The sequence below is a fragment of the Salvelinus namaycush genome, chromosome 29 (assembly GCF_016432855.1).
Source record: "Salvelinus namaycush isolate Seneca chromosome 29, SaNama_1.0, whole genome shotgun sequence".
NCBI lineage: Eukaryota > Metazoa > Chordata > Actinopteri > Salmoniformes > Salmonidae > Salvelinus > Salvelinus namaycush.
Window position 1 is genome coordinate 14,809,559 of NC_052335.1, and position 16,134 is coordinate 14,825,692.

The following is a 16,134-nucleotide window of genomic DNA, read 5'->3' on the forward strand; positions in this document are numbered from 1 at the left end:
GGTAAAAATCTGTCGTTCTGCCCCTGAACAAGGCCCACTGTTCCTAGGCTGTCATTGAAAATAAGAATTTGTTCTTAACTGACTTGCCTAGTTAAATAAAGGTAAAATTCAAAAAATTGCCTGGGCATTGGGCAGAAACTATAAGATTAGCAACCCCTCCCTGGGTAACTCTCATTCTCTTCCTCTCTCCTCTATTTCTCTTACCACAGCTCATTGAAGAGTCCACACAAAGGAGCAGCATCCCCTGACCCAAGAAAAACTCTTGCATGATGCTACAGCACTTAATTAGTTTAGTGCCTTCACCACAGAGTCCAATCGACTACTTGGAGCTGAGCCTCATTCGAATGCAGCCTTACAGGAGGCATATATATATATATCAACCAGCTTCATGAGGTAGTCACCTGGAAGGCATTTAAATTAACAGGTGTGCCTTGTTAAAAGTTAATTTGTGGAATTTCGAGCCAATCAGTAGGGTTGGTATACAGAAGATAGCCCTATTTGGTAATAGACCAAGTCCATATTATGGCAAGAACAGATCAATTAAGCAAAGAGAAATGACAGTCCATCATTACTTTAAGACATGAAGGTCAGTCAATCCGGAACATTTCAAGAACTTTTAATGTTTCTTCAAGTGCAGTCACAAAAACCATCAAGCACTATGATGAAACTGTCTCTCATGAGGAACGCCACAGGAAGGGGAGTTACCTCTGCTGCAGAGGATAAGTTCATTAGAGAGTTCAAGTAACAGATACATCTCAATATCAACTGTTCAGAGGCGACTGCGTGAATCAGGCCTTCATGGTCAAATTGCTGCAAAGAACTACAGTCCTTTGGTCTGATGTGTCCAAATTTGAGATTATTGGTTCCAACCGCCGTGTCTTTGTGAGACGCAGAGTAGGGAAACGGATGATCTCTGCATGTGTGATTCCCACCGTGAAGTATGGAGGAAGAGGTGTGATGGTGTGGGGGTGCTTTGTTGGTAACACTGTCCGTGATTTATTTAGAATTCAAGGCACACTTAACCAAGATGGCTACCACAGCATTCTGTAGCGATACGCCACCCCATCTGGTTTGTGCTTAATGGGACTATCATTTGTTTTTCAACAGGACAATGACCCAACACACGTCCAGGCTGTGTAAGGGCTATTTGACCAAGAAGGAGTGATGGAGTGCTGCATCAGATGACCTGGCCTCCACAATCACCCGACCTCGACCCAATTGAGATGGTTTGGGATGAGTTGGACCGCAGAGTGAAGGAAAAGCAGCCAACAAGTGCTCAGCATATGTGGGAACTCCTTCAAGACTGTTGGAAATACATTCTAGGTGAAGCTGGTTGAGAGAATGCCAAGAGTGTGCAAAGCTGTCATCAAGGCAAAGGGTGGCTATTCTTTTGGTTACTACATGATTCCATATGTGTTATTTCATAGTTTTAATGTCTACACTATTATTCTACAATGTAGAAAATAGTAAAAATAAAGCAAAACCCTTGAATGAGTAGGTGTTTCCAAACTTTGGACTAGTACTGTATATTTACAGTACTGCCATCAGGGTGCAAACTGAGGTCTTAAAAGATTATTTCTGCTTGAGCCTACATGTTTGAATCCAGGCCCCATGCAGTCACTTAGAATATGTGGTCAATACTGGCCTATAGACCATTTATATGTTAAGCTAGAAAATATTCACAATTGTATTTTAGCAAGCACATTTTTTGTTTTATGTTGGATGCACAGTGATGCCGAAATGTTGGTAAGTACCCATAAATTACTGGGAGATTATATATGGAGTGTGCGACTTTCTTTATTTGGATGCACATTAGTTAACAGCTCAATTGCACTTCACACACACTCGATGTTGTGTGATGTCTTTTGCCCATACCTAGGTTCAGATACATTATTATTTAAATATTTGTATTTTAAATACTTGTTCTTTGGATTTTTGTATTTTCAAATAGACTGGCCAAATCAAATACTTCTATTTTCAGTATTTCAATGCCTACTTGTAAAACAAAATACAATTTTAGAATGAATTCTTAAAAATACTAATACTAATACTACTTAAACTATTTTCAACTATTTTTCCCAAAATAAATGTCAAATACCCTTAAAGGTTGGGCAAAGAGGCAAATGTTTTTATACCATAAATAGATTGATTTACTTTATTTTCCCCAAATGAACTTCAGGTGTGGCAAGTCGAATAAGATAAAGATATATAAAAAATATATAAACAGCAACATTCACACATGACATATACAAATGCTTACTATATATACAAGATAAACATAAGTCACAAACATCTATATCCATTTAAAAGCCTACCGATGCCAGTGCTAAACTGTTATTGACTCTCATGGTTTTAAGAGGTTAACCTCTACTTGTTACCCATCCCGGATCCGGGATAATTGTCATCAGCAACGCTGAATAGCATAGCGCCACAGTCAAATAATATTACTAGAAAATATTCATATTCATGAAATCACAAGAGCAATATTGCAAAACACAGCTTAGCCTTTTGTTAATCCACCTGTTGTCTCAGATTTTGAAATTATGCTTTACAGCGAAAGCAATACAAGCGTTTGTGTAAGTTTATCGATCGCTCGACAAAACATTAAGTACACTTAGCATCAGGTAACTTGGTCACGAAAATCAGAAAAGCAATTAAATTAATCGTTTACCTTTGATGATCTTCGGATGTTTTCACTCATGAGACTCCCAGTTAGACAACAAATGTTCCTTTTGTTCCATAAAGATATTTTTATATCCAAATACCTCAGTTCGTTTCGCGCGTTATGCTGAGAAATCCACAGGAAAAAGCGTTCACGACAACGCAGACAAAAATTCCAGATAATATCCATAATGTCCACAGAAACATGTCAAACGTTTTTAAAAAACCCTCAGGTTGTTTTTCAAATATCTATTCGATAATATATCAACCGGGAGTGTTGGTTTTCCCTAGGACCGGGAGTAACAATGGCTGCCTTTCTCTGTTGCGCACAACTCACTCTGAGAGTGAGTTTAAATGGGTAATAGGGATGCATAAGAACAGAGAGGTTTCAAAGAAAGTGGCACTTCCTGATTGGATTTTCCTCAGGTTTTTGCTTGCAATATCAGTTCTGTTAAACTCACAGACAAAATTCTGACAGTTTTGGAAACTTTAGAATGTTTTCTATCCTATCTGACAATTATATGCATATTCTAGTTTCGGGGGCTGAGAAATAGGCAGTTTCAAATGGGTACGTTTTTTAGCCAAAAACGAAAATACTGCCCCCTACACTTAAGAAGTTTTAAAGTAAATTGCAAAGTACAGGTTTATCTCTCCATTCTTTATCTCTAAACCTTACGTGCACAGGTCTAGTTTTTCTTTGTGTTTAGCTATTTGGGTCATTATGAACAGAGAACAGCGCAGATACAGACTACATTTTACCTCAACACAGATTTATTAGGAATTTCAAGAGTTAGGCAACCCTCTGAGTGGGTATGGTATCCCGTACTTCTTCTATAAGGTAGTAACAATGTTAGGTAATGAGGGAGTTTTTGCATAAAAGCTTTATAATTGAACAGAATGCATTGTTTCTACCTATTTGATGCCAAAGAGGGCCACCTCTTCCATTTTAATATGAACAGAGGCTCCTGAGTGGCGCAGCGGTCTAAGGCACTGCATCTCAGTGCAAGAGGTTTCACTACAGTCCCTAGTTCAAATCCAGGCTGTATCACATCCGGCCGTGATTGGGAGTCCCACAGGGCGGCGCACAATTGGCCCAGCGTCGTCCAGGTTTGGCTGGGGTAGGCTGTCATTGTAAATAAGAATTTGTTCTTAACCGACTTGTCTAGTTAAATAAAGGTACAATAATTTTTTATAATTTTAAAAATAGAGTACCGTATATTCTGGGCTCTAGAGCTCCTCTTTTACTCATCACCATCTTGATCTTTTGTGAGACAGGGGATACCTGTTCCCAGTGTGACCCAGAATAAACACCCTCTGTGGGTGAGACACCACTGTGCTACCTTGAGCAGCTCTAGGGCCCAGAATACGACTCGCTAAGTCAGCATACAGTACTCTATTGCCTCTGTTCAAATTAAAATGAAATACTCGCCAGTACCGAGGTGTTGTGCTGAGCCCCAGCCAATTGCCACTGGGCTATTCTGTTCAAAGTGTGTGTGTGCATGTGTGCGTATGTATGTATGTATGTATGTATGTGTGTGTGTGTGTGTGTGTGTGTGTGTGTGTGTGTGTGTGTGTGTGTGTGTGTGTGTGTGTGTGTGTGTGTGTGTGTGCGTGCGTGCGTGCGTGCGTGCGTGCGTGCGTGCGTGCGTGCGTGCGTGCGTGCGTGCGTGCGTTAACGTGGTGTGTTGTTTATGTTGGAAGAGGCGAGTTGGGAAGATTGTTACGTAAAGTATGTGTTATTATTAATTAGATAGGACAGGTCTCCTGAGCTCCATCCTTGTCCCAGTGACGTTGGTATTCACCCACACTTATGTAGACACACACACACATCTCTGCCGTCCCTGTAGACTTTGAGAGAGATGGACTAAAGCGGGATCTAAATACAAACAACATGGAACGAAAGCCCCAGAGCTTTTCCTCACACGAACCGATATGCAATTTATACCAATGCGATTAATGAACATAGTATGATAGCAGGTCGGGCAACGAACGCTTCATCGAATAAAAATGCATCTGACGTGCGGTCAGACGGATCCGAACTCTAAGGGTTTGATTAAATCGGTATAGCAGAACTTCAGCACTATAGCACCGATATAACAGCAACTCGCTCGAATGTCTGATTGATCAATGCTACTCATTTGACTCTTAAAACAGTAAACCATTAGCCATTAGATTAGTCATTTAGTATTACCTGCACAACCACACATGAACACTGGAAAAGTCATTATTTTGGCCGGGATTCAATTCATAGCACGCTGGACAGCTGACACTGAGATTTATATATGTTTTTTTTTTTTTTTTTTTTACAAATCTTGTGTTGAAAAAAACCCTGCTGTGTCATCCAGAAAAACAAGTGTGAGAGAACTTGCGCTTCTTACACATTTTAGTGCATTCCAGTATGATTTTTCTTTCCTTTCCTCCCCTAAAACCATGAACGTCTTTACAAATCTAGCCCTACCAACCTAACCCAGCCAAACCCTAAACACAACAACTTTGGCCTAATGCAACAACTCTGATCCTTCATTAATCTAATCCAAAGCCAGGCCATATTGTATCAGTCCCTCATGGCTTAATTTGCGCTGGGGTTTCAGGAAATCCCCAAAGCCTCTAGCCTTGATGATGCAACCCAAGCGCCTCTTGATCTAATAATTATTTTTAACTGCTCTGATTCAAATCAAAATATGTTCTCAAATATCCCCTCAGATAACTCCACTGCATGAAAGATCGTGTTAAACCTACTGCCTATCTCTTAATTTCATGAGTAAGCACAAAAGTGGTGATTGCTCCATAGCTGTATGGACTTGCGGTACTCTCCACAGCTCTTTTGAGCTCCTACTGCCCTGAGGTTGTGGCTTCAAAGTTCCCTGTGCAGGGTATAATGTCTTCATATAATCTCATCACGATCCTGACATGAAACATATTATAAGCCTTACAATAACCCCTTTCACACAGAGTGTTTTTACCGTTTTTGTATAGGGGGGTAAAAAACTGCAAAAACCCAGCACAAGACCTAGTCATGGAACCTGTATAAAACAGATTATGAGTCTGTCTGCAAACAGCAGGTAAATAACAGGCTGTTTGAACAGGGGACATACAGTATTACAGTCAATTGACAAAAAATGTATCTGTGAAAAAAACTATAGAAGAAGCTAGGGGTAATACATGCTTATAACAGCAAGGAAAGTGCTATAGTGGTTAGTTAGTGATTAGCATTAGCACATGTGGAGCTCATGTGGTAGGCACATGAAGAGGCGTTTTTCAGAGATAAAGATACACAAACTAACAGTATAACATAGAAAACATGTGGATTTATATGAAGAAGCAAAGTTGAAAACAGAGTCGTTGTTGTTTCTTGACTGCGTGCATTGGCCTAGCTAACATAAGTATGCAGACCCAGAACTGTGCCTGCTTGAGTGACAGGGGGCGGGGCATGGTGTGAGTAGGAAGCAGCCGCAATAGGAGAAAGAGGGAGACTGGAGAGAGATGACAAACGGAGTAAACTATTAAAGGCTTTACACGTAGCTGTGTGAGGTTTCAAAAAATCGCAGCCTCTTATGATATGCCTTTTTTAAATTTAACTAGGTAAGAACAAATTCTTATTTACAATGATGGCCTACCCCGGCCAAACCCGGACAACGCTGGGCCAATTGTGCGCCATCCTATGGGACTCCCAATCACGGCAGGATGTGATACAGCCTGGATTCGAACCAGGGACTGTAGTGACACCGCTTGCACCGAGATGCAGTGCCTTAGACCGCTGCACCACTCGGTGAATGGCATACGGCACATGTCAATATCACAATTTGAAATAAAAATGGATTCTTTGTGCAGCCCTAGACTATGTTCCATACTCTATCCGGTAGTTGCACATGATCATTGGTAGTCTTTCTTGGCTTGAAATGTAGAATTTTAGTTGGCGAGGAGCCTTTCAACTTTGCGCTATTAGTTATTGTAAAAGAGAATAACCTACCTAGTTTCACAAAAGTCATAGATAAATATGAATACTTACAGCCCACCATCATCATCGCCACAGAGAAGATCTTCTCGCCGTCTGTTGTGGGAGCGATATTGCCAAAGCCGATGGTGGTGAGACTGGTCATGGTGAAGTAGAGAGAGGAGATGTAGAGAGTGTCCTTGCTCGGGCCGCCCTCCCACTGGCCAGAGCCGCTGGCGTTGTAGCGGTAGGGTGAGCCAATGCTCGTGGCCAACTGGTAGAGCCAGCTGTCTGTCTTGATTGTGTTGGTGGCTACGTCAATGACCTCGTAGTCCCCAATGCTGTACCAGATGCAGGCCAGCCAGTGGGCCACCAGGCCGAATACGCACACCAGTAGAACCAAGACCGCCGCCCCGTACTCCAGGTAATGGTCAAGCTTCCGGGCCACGCGGCCCAAGCGGAGAAGTCGGACCACCTTGAGTGAGCTGAAGAGGCTGCTGAGGCCCTAGAGACAGAGAGAAAGGAGAACGATAGAGGAGATGGAGATAAATATAGAGAAAGATAGGGAGAGAGCAATTGCAATATGGTCCACTCATACATCAATTTAGACCTAGGTCTGCGGGCTTCGGGCGCAAGCTTTGAACCACTTGTTTTTGGGGTTCACGGGTCAAAAAAGTTTGAGAACCACTGCACTAGACAACACTGGACAACTAGAAATAATCCAACTTGAAAAAAATGCATGCTAATAGTCACTCTTTTTGTTAAATTATGTGGCACAATTTCATGAGGACAGGGAATTTGTCAGTGAAATCCTCATGCAACTCTCTGTGTATTTGTAATACTGTCCTATGGACTCAGTGCAATTAAAAAGCACTGAAGCAAACTGTAAAACAAATACTAAACCCTAATGAGAGCCTTGAATCAGCTGCGACTGAGGTTTACTCAGCCCCACATCTCTAGAAGGGGCCATGATTACACAGCAGAAATCTGATCTAAATCAGTAAACAGGTTCAGTAAAAACACAATTTTTTTATGTTAACAAAAATTCAAGAAATGTATGCCTTGTTGAATGCACCTGGTGTACTAACCTTTGTATGCACTGCTTTTAATCAGTAGGTTGCGCAGCCTGAGTATCACATCAGAGTTTGAAAGGAAATGTGACCTTAATTACAAATTCACCTCATCGTATGAATGCCTAAAATATGGATGATTATAGGCAATAACGTTCAGATAGCAGGCGGGTATAGGAGTTTTCACAACCCAATGTACAGTACAGCTTAATCCCACCGGATCCATAACCATAGAATTCTCACCCTCTCAAAAGGCAAGGCAACCAGGAAGTCTCAAGACTTGTGAGGCAAGTTATGATAGTATTTTACACTACAATCTCACATGGAAAAAATCCAGCTAGATGGATGGACAGCCCAAAGCTTCAAGGAATCCTGCCTCACTCCGCCGGCCTATGGCTCTTTTATGTAATGACTTTCATGTATTTGGATGGAAATATATGAGTTTATATGGGGACTGTATGGATGAATTCCTCCAACTCCTGTACTTCTGATCTCTCTTCATGACAGGTAGCATAAAAAAATAACATGTTTGCCCCTGTCGCTTGTACATTAGAGATCCCATTGTCCTAACTTCTTCAATGCTTCCATGGTCAACTATCCTCTTTATGCCTTATTTGTAATTAATGTAGCCTCTAAGCTCAATGGGCTACTTAAATTATATTTAGTGCCATGTGTATTCCATTACCCATGAATAATTATCCATTAATAATTACATTCAGTAATAACTCAGTCACTACACCCTCCACCAATGTGTACTACCACATACATCATGTTGACTATTGCTGTAGATGGATAGGTTATTCATGTGCTAGTCATTATCATTGTTTGGGTTCAGTCCCTCTAGGGTAAAGAGATATACAGTAGTAGCCCACTGTACCAGACAGTGACAACGACAGAAGACAATACGGTACACACACACTCCCATACAGCAACATAGTACCAATTCCTTTCTTACAGGAGGGAAATGCTGACTTTGGTAGGCATAGACCAGAATCTTTCAAAGCTACAGTCTGCAATTCGAAAATCAATGAAACGGCTACCCCACCACTCTTTTTGGTATACAGCACAGGAAAGGGGCTAAGGAAATGTAACACCTCTCAGACTCTAAAAGGACTGACAGTCCATGACATCCACATTATAGTTTTAACCATGTTCAAGCTTTACTGTACATTGTTGGTTCTGATTATTATTATTTTTTAATTATTTCACCTTTATTTATCCAGGTAGGCTAGTTGAGAACAAGTTCTCATTTGCAACTGCGACCTGGCCAAGATAAAGCATAGCAATTCGACACATACAACAACACAGAGTTACACATGGAATAAACAAAACATACAGTCAATAATACAGTAGAAAAATAAGTCTATATACAATGTGAGCAAATGAGGTGAGATAAGGGAGGTAAAGGCAAAAAAAGGCCATGGTGGCGAGGTAAATACAATATAGCAAGTAAACACTGGAATGGTAGATTTGCAGTGGAAGAATGTGCAAAGTAGAAATCGAAATAATGGGGTGCAAAGGAGCTAAATAAATAAATAAATACAGTAGGGAAAGAGGTAGTTGTTTGGGCTAAATTATAGATGGGCTATGTACAGGTGCAGTAATCTGTGAGCTGCTCTGACAGCTGGTGCTTAAAGCTAGTGAGGGAGATAAGTGTTTCCAGCTTCAGAGATTTTTGCAGTTCGTTCCAGTCATTGGCAGCAGAGAACTGGAAGGAAAGACGACCAAAGGAGGAATTGGCTTTGGGGGTGACCGACCAGTGAGATATACCTGCTGGAGCGCGTGCTACGTGTGGGTGCTGCTATGGTGACCAGTGAGCTGAGATAAGGCGGGGCTTTACCTAGCAAAGACTTGTAGATGACCTGGAGCCAGTGGGTTTGGCGACGAGTATGAAGCGAGGGCCAACCAACGAGAGCGTACAGATCGCAATGGTGGGTAGTGTATGGGGCTTTGGTGACAAAACGGATGGCACAAACTGCATCCAGTTTGTTGAGTAGAGTGTTGGAGGCTTTTTTATAGATGACATCACCGAAGTCGAGGATCGGTAGGATGGTCAGTTTTATGAGGGTATGTTTGGCAGCATGAGTGAAGGATGCTTTGTTGCGATATAGGAAGCCGATTCTAGATTTAATCTTGGATTGGAGATGCTTAATGTGAGTCTGGAAGGAGAGTTTACAGTCTAACCAGACACCTAGGTATTTGTAGTTGTCCACGTATTCTAAGTCAGAACCGTCCAGAGTAGTGATGCTGGATGGGCGAGCAGGTGCGGGCAGTGATCAGTTGAATAGCATGCATTTAGTTTTACCTGCGTTTAAGAGCAGTTGGAGGCCACGGAAGGAGAGTTGTATGGCATTGAAGCTCGTCTGGAGGTTAGTTAACACAGTGTCCAAAGAGGGGCCAGAAGTATACAGAATGGTGTCGTCTGCGTAGAGGTGTATCAGAGAATCACCAGCAGCAAGAGCAACATCATTGATGAATACAGAGAAGAGAGTCGGCCCAAGGATTGAACCCTGTGGCACCCCCATAGAGACTGCCAGAGGTCCGGACAACAGGCCCTCCGATTTGACACACTGAACTCTATCAGAGAAGTAGTTGGTAAACTAGGCGAGGCAATCATTTGAGAAACCAAGGCTGTCGAGTCTGCCAATAAGAATGTGGTGATTGACAGAGTCGAAAGCCTTGGCCAGGTAGATGAATACGGCTGCGCAGTAATGCCATCTCTTATCGATGGCGGTTATGATGTCGTTTAGGACCTTGAGCGTGGCTGAGGTGCACCCATGACCAGTTCTGAAACCAGATTGCATAGCGGAGAGGGTACGGTGGGATTCGAAATGGTCGGTAATCTGTTTGTTAATTTGGCTTTCGAAGACCTTAGAAAGCCAGGGTAGGATAGATATAGGTCTGTAGCAGTTTGGGTCTAGAGTGTCACCCCCTTTGAAGACGGCGATGGGGTAAGGCAGTTGTACTAAGCTCAAGTTATATTCATCAAGAATCAATGACTATATATCATTAATTTAAAAGTCAAAACATTTTGTACCAATACCTGACTGTAGCTGTAACATAATAAAACTTTCACAAATAAGGTTCTCTACATTTTTGATGCTCAAAAAACTAAGCGAAGGAAATGCCGCAATATAGCATTAGCTATGAGTGGCAACCAAGACTGGGGTCAATTCCATTTAAAGTCAGTCAATCTAGGAAGTAAATTGAAATCCCTATTGCAACCATCCTCAAGCAATTAGTAACATCGGGAATTTCAGTTGACTTCCTGAATTGACCGACTTGAAAAGGAACCGACCCCAAACCTGATGGAGGAGTTGAGACAAACGCTGTGACTGAATTCTATATAGCATAGCTGCTTACTAGAAGTATAGCTTATGTGTGTACTAACCATAATACATACTATTTAGAAAATTCTGGTAAAGATGTGAACAGTATGTAGTAAGTGACAAATATCAACATACTATTGCTCATTAATACTGAGGAAGTGATGTCTGTTGTGCAATGAATCGTGTTGTTCTTTTTTTACAGCCCCTCCCTTATGTGATCATCAGCTGTTGTCAGACACATGGGTCTGAAAAGAGGACTCTCTTCCTTGAATGTGGAGTAAATTCATACAAGATGAAAATACCAAAAGTATGACATCCCAGCACTTAAAACATACTCCAATTTTAGAACTTTTCACTAGAAAACGCTCTATTCTCGCATACTCAAAAAGCCTACTAAACAGGACATACTATACATGCAAGTACGAGAATCCGGTCACAGCCTAAGTGAAGGTACATAGACAGGCATGTCAAGGCCACAGAGGGGAAGGGAAAATCTGCTTACTGGGAGAACTGAGTCTTCTGCCCTTGTGGCGTTCCTCTGCGAACTGGATGACTCTCGCAGGTGCCCCACTGCCGAAGAGTCTGAGATGGGATCCTTCACAGAAACATAAAGACAAAATATTTATTATCACTCGTACACACTTGACATTGGTATTCATATTCAAATTAATTCAATAAAAACAGGAGAGAGAGATAGGGGATAGCGCCTAAATGAACAGAAAATCACGAGTTAATATAACAACTTACATTAGTAGGACACTACAGAAGTTCACCAATTGAGGAAAGCCTAGGTAGGCTCGTTTGATCATGGGAGGATATCTTTCTATACATTATCTATCTACTACTGTATATTATCTATTTACCTTAATATATATATTTTTAAATCTATTGAAACTTTATATTGTTCAACCCCCACACAAAACTGCTTAAATTCACTTGATATGTGGTGACGTCTCCTGGAAAATGTATCTTTCATTAGGCATGAATACCAGTCACTATACACCAATATTGCCATTTCTTCAATAAGGGAATGATTAAGCTTATTGCATCATTAAGAAGCCATTTGTATTGTTAATAATATGTTGAGGCAAGGGGATATGCCTCTCTTTAGTGAAGTCAAGCATCTCCTAAGTCAAGCAGGACCCTGCGATGAATGAATCAATACTGTTAATCAAGAGGTTAGTAGTTCCAATCTACACACGGTATAACTTTCATTTTTACTCCAATTGTAACTCATAAAGAGTAAAAGCAACAGAGCACTCCCTCTCAGACATCTATAATTCACTCTTGAGTGGGTTGTCTCTCTTATACAACACTCAATAATGTACCAACTATGAGTTCAACGCTTGTTCCACACCAGGTCTGGAATCAGTGAGTTGTTTCTGTAATGCAGCCAACAGAGTAGGGAAGCAGTGATTTCACACCTTGTGTTTTGAAATAAATAGAGGACCAAGTTTTCAATGTCTGAAAGTGGGTTTTGACAATAGTGACACCTTTTATGCTTTTTACATCAATAGGTGACATCTTCTGTCCACAGAACAGCCTTCACAGTGCACAAAGTTGACCAAATTAACCCTAACATTTCATATTGATTGGTTGGAACTTAATTCAAAATGGGTTTGTAATGGTTGTGATTGTATGGCATACAACACATTTTAACACTGTATACTGTACTATAAATCTGCATACAAATTCATCGCCCCCTCATGGTCACCATGAAAACAAACGCTTAATAGGTACATTGTCACGTCCTGACCATAGATAGTCCTTATTTTCTATGGTAGAGTAGGTCAGGGCGTGACTGGGGGGTTAGTCTAGTTTATTATTTCTATGTGGGGTTCTAGGTTTGGTTTTCTATGTTGGTGATTGTGTATGATTCCCAATTAGAGGCAGCTGGTAATCGTTGTCTCTAATTGGGGATCATATTTAGGTAGCCTTTTTCCACCTGTGTTTATGGGATATTGTTTTGAGTTAGTGCACGTAGCAACGCTGTAGTCACTGTTAGTTTATTGTTTATTTGTTTTTGTCTTTGCTTAGTTTCACTTTCTAATAAATAATGTGTAACTCATCATCCGCTGCGCCTTGGTCCGACATTTATTCCAGCGAACGTGACATACATGCTGCTGCAATACAGTATTTTTGCACATTGCGATGATAGCTGTTTGTAAATCATCAAACTAAAATAGAGTAAAACAAAAGTAACTCATTCACCATCTTGGCAGAGATCTACAACTATTTACGGTGCTTACATCATTAATGTATATAACCCATGTTATTAAAGGGGCAATCTGCTTTGTAAGCTAGAATCCTTAGTTCAAAGCATTGTTACAGTCTTTGGTTCTTCCATTTATATTTTGAGGTTTGAACATTAGCACGTTGGGCGCACCAATTGGTGTCACCTCATTAGGCAGTATGTTTTACACCTGTGCTGCCTTGTCATCTCGTGAGCCAGAAGCTGTTTCACCTGTGCTGGCACAGGTGATATTTAAGAGCAGCTGGCCCAGTTGGCTTGAGAGATGTGGAAGGTTACCACCTTCAGTTGGCTCTCCCTATTTTGAAGAAACAACAACAATCCTTTATCTGATCTTCCCTGTTTTTGTTTTGCTCCACTTTTTGGTTTGCTTCCTGTCTTTAAGTTTGGTGTAGGTTTTCATTTTGTTTGCCTCTTGGGCAAATTTAGTGGATGCTCATGGTGGGTGTCTTTTAGGTCCTAACTATTGTTGGTAGTCAACTTTCAATGGACACCCAATGATTGTCTTAAAACCCCACCTGTTTCATTTTGGTTGTTGTCAGTGACTCTTTGTTAGTTCCCCCTTCTGTTTTAGCAACAATTTTTGGTTTTCTTGCTGGAGAATGTAACAGCGTTAACCCCGCCTCTGTTTTGGTAAAAAGCTGCAGGATAGGCCTGGAGAAATGTAGCCACTCTCACATTCATATACAGGGCTATGGATGTGGTGTCTCTTGTCGTGATGTGTTTTGTCCTATATTTTTATTTTTAATCCCAGCCCCCATCCCCACAGGAGGCCTTTCACCTTTTGATAGGCCGTCATTGTAAATGAGAATTTGTTCTTAACTGACTTGCCAAGTTTAATAAAAATTAAATAAAATAAAAATGCAAGGACTGACCATCCATGATATCAAAATGAATGTAATCATGTTTTGAGGCTACAGTGTTTATTTACATTGCTTACAAAGAGTAAAACAAGCTTATATTTTGGGATCTTATGGGGTATGACAGTTGAACTAAGCTCATGAAGCATTTAAGTTATATTCTTCAAGAATCAATGGGTCTATATCATTCATTTATAAGTCCAAAAAGGGATGTAGCTACTAAGTGTTCTAGCTTTAAGTGAACGATATACTGTGCACCCATTGTTTCTTAAAGTATTTCACTTATTGTGCCTCATGAGCTTAGTTAAACTGCCGTACCACATCAGAACCCAAAATATAAGCATGTTGTACATCATCGTTTGTAAACAATTGTATTCTTAACAAACACTGCATAGCCTCAAAACATGGTTCATTTTATCTGATGGATGGTCATTATTTGCAGCCATAGCTCGGTCTATGAATTTGAGAGTGGTTACATTTCTCCAGCCCCATCCCTTAGCTCTTTACCAAAACGGAGGCAGGGTGGTCGCTTTGTTATTGTTTGAACTGCAAATTGCCTCTGTAACACTTGAAATATTAAAGTTGACCTCAAATGACTGTGTGTGGACTGTGTGAGATTGCCCTATGGGACGAACATAAATATGTGTGTGTGGGATGGAGAGCTCTCAGCACTCAGGACCTGAGGCCTACACTGCTTTGAATTTGCAAACAAACACAAACTAACCCCATTCACATGCATACCGTCACGTGCACACAGAATAGGCAGGAGACTAATAAAAATATGAACAGCACCAAAAATGCTTTTAAAACAATTAATGCACTGATTTAAACATTCACCAAAATGTGTTGTCTGGGAGTGGCAGTTGAAACGACTTGCCGACAAAATGTGTATAAGCTAGTGTCAGCCAAAGGATGATACATTTAAGGTCGACCACTATTGTGTCTGTGAGGGTGACAATAATTGAGGAGTGACATTCTCACAGCTGGTGTGTGCTCCTGGACTGCTGTGGTCTTTTGTATGAGATCCCACTCAGTGGAAACACATCTTGCAGGGCTCTGGGTGGACAAAGCTTTGAGACAGAATAACGAGAGGCAATATTGATTTCCCATGAGTCTCCTCTCTCCATTCCAGAGTCCAGTTTCTGTAATGTAAACTATGAATACTCCAATATTCTCTCTCCTTTACACCTCTGGTGCTCTTACCCGTTCCCTCTTGCTCTGCATTTCCACACACCTCTTCATTCCAATCATTCTTTACTCACCCCTGCTCCCAGCTTCCGAATGATCTCCATCCACATTTGTCTCCATCTCTGTCCTGACTCTCGCTCCCTATGTTTCTCTTCCCAGAGCCTATATTGCACTCACACTGATATAAAGGTCTAGCAGCTTCTGCAATGTCCTAATGGGTGCATATGAAGGGTTTCCATGGCCCCAAGGCCTAAGTAGCACATTTCAGTGCCTGTCCAATTTAAAGCAAGCCCATCCATATTTTTATCCACACAAATTATCTTGAATAACTTTAAAGGTAAAACGAATATAAAATGTATTGCAAAACAAAACTTTAAGAAAATTGTGTTTTTCCATATACAGTGGCAAGAAAAAGTACGTGATTTCTGCATAAATTGGTCATACAATTTCATCCGATCTTCATCTAGGTCACAACAATAGATTAACACAGTCTGCTTAACTAATAACACAAATGTCTTTATGTTCTTCATGTCTTTATTGAACACACCGTGTAAACATTCACCGTGCAGGTGGAAAAAGTATGTGAACCCTTGGATTTAATAACTGGTTGACCCTCCTTTGGCAGCAATAACCTCAACCAAATGTTTTCTGTAGTTGCGGATCAAACCTGCACAACGGTCAGGAGGAATTTTGGACCATTCCTCTTTACAAAACTGTTTCAGTTCAGTAATATTCTTGGGATGTCTGGTGTGAACTGCTGTCTTGAGGTCATGCCACAGCATCTCAATCGGGTTGAGGTCAGTACTCTGTCTAGGCCACTCCCGAAGGGGTATTTTCTTCT

General features: G+C 40.9%; 1 protein-coding gene across 1 annotated transcript in view; it reads right to left on the reverse strand.

The window, feature by feature from the left end:
• The window catches only part of kcnh5a (potassium voltage-gated channel, subfamily H (eag-related), member 5a), a 122,375-nt gene that overhangs the window by 52,861 nt on the left and 53,380 nt on the right, over window positions 1-16,134 (reverse strand). The window contains exon 7 of the mRNA XM_038968738.1: window positions 6,671-7,100. Within this exon, the coding sequence (XP_038824666.1) occupies window positions 6,671-7,100 (430 nt within the window). The remainder of the gene's footprint in view (window positions 1-6,670; window positions 7,101-16,134) is intronic.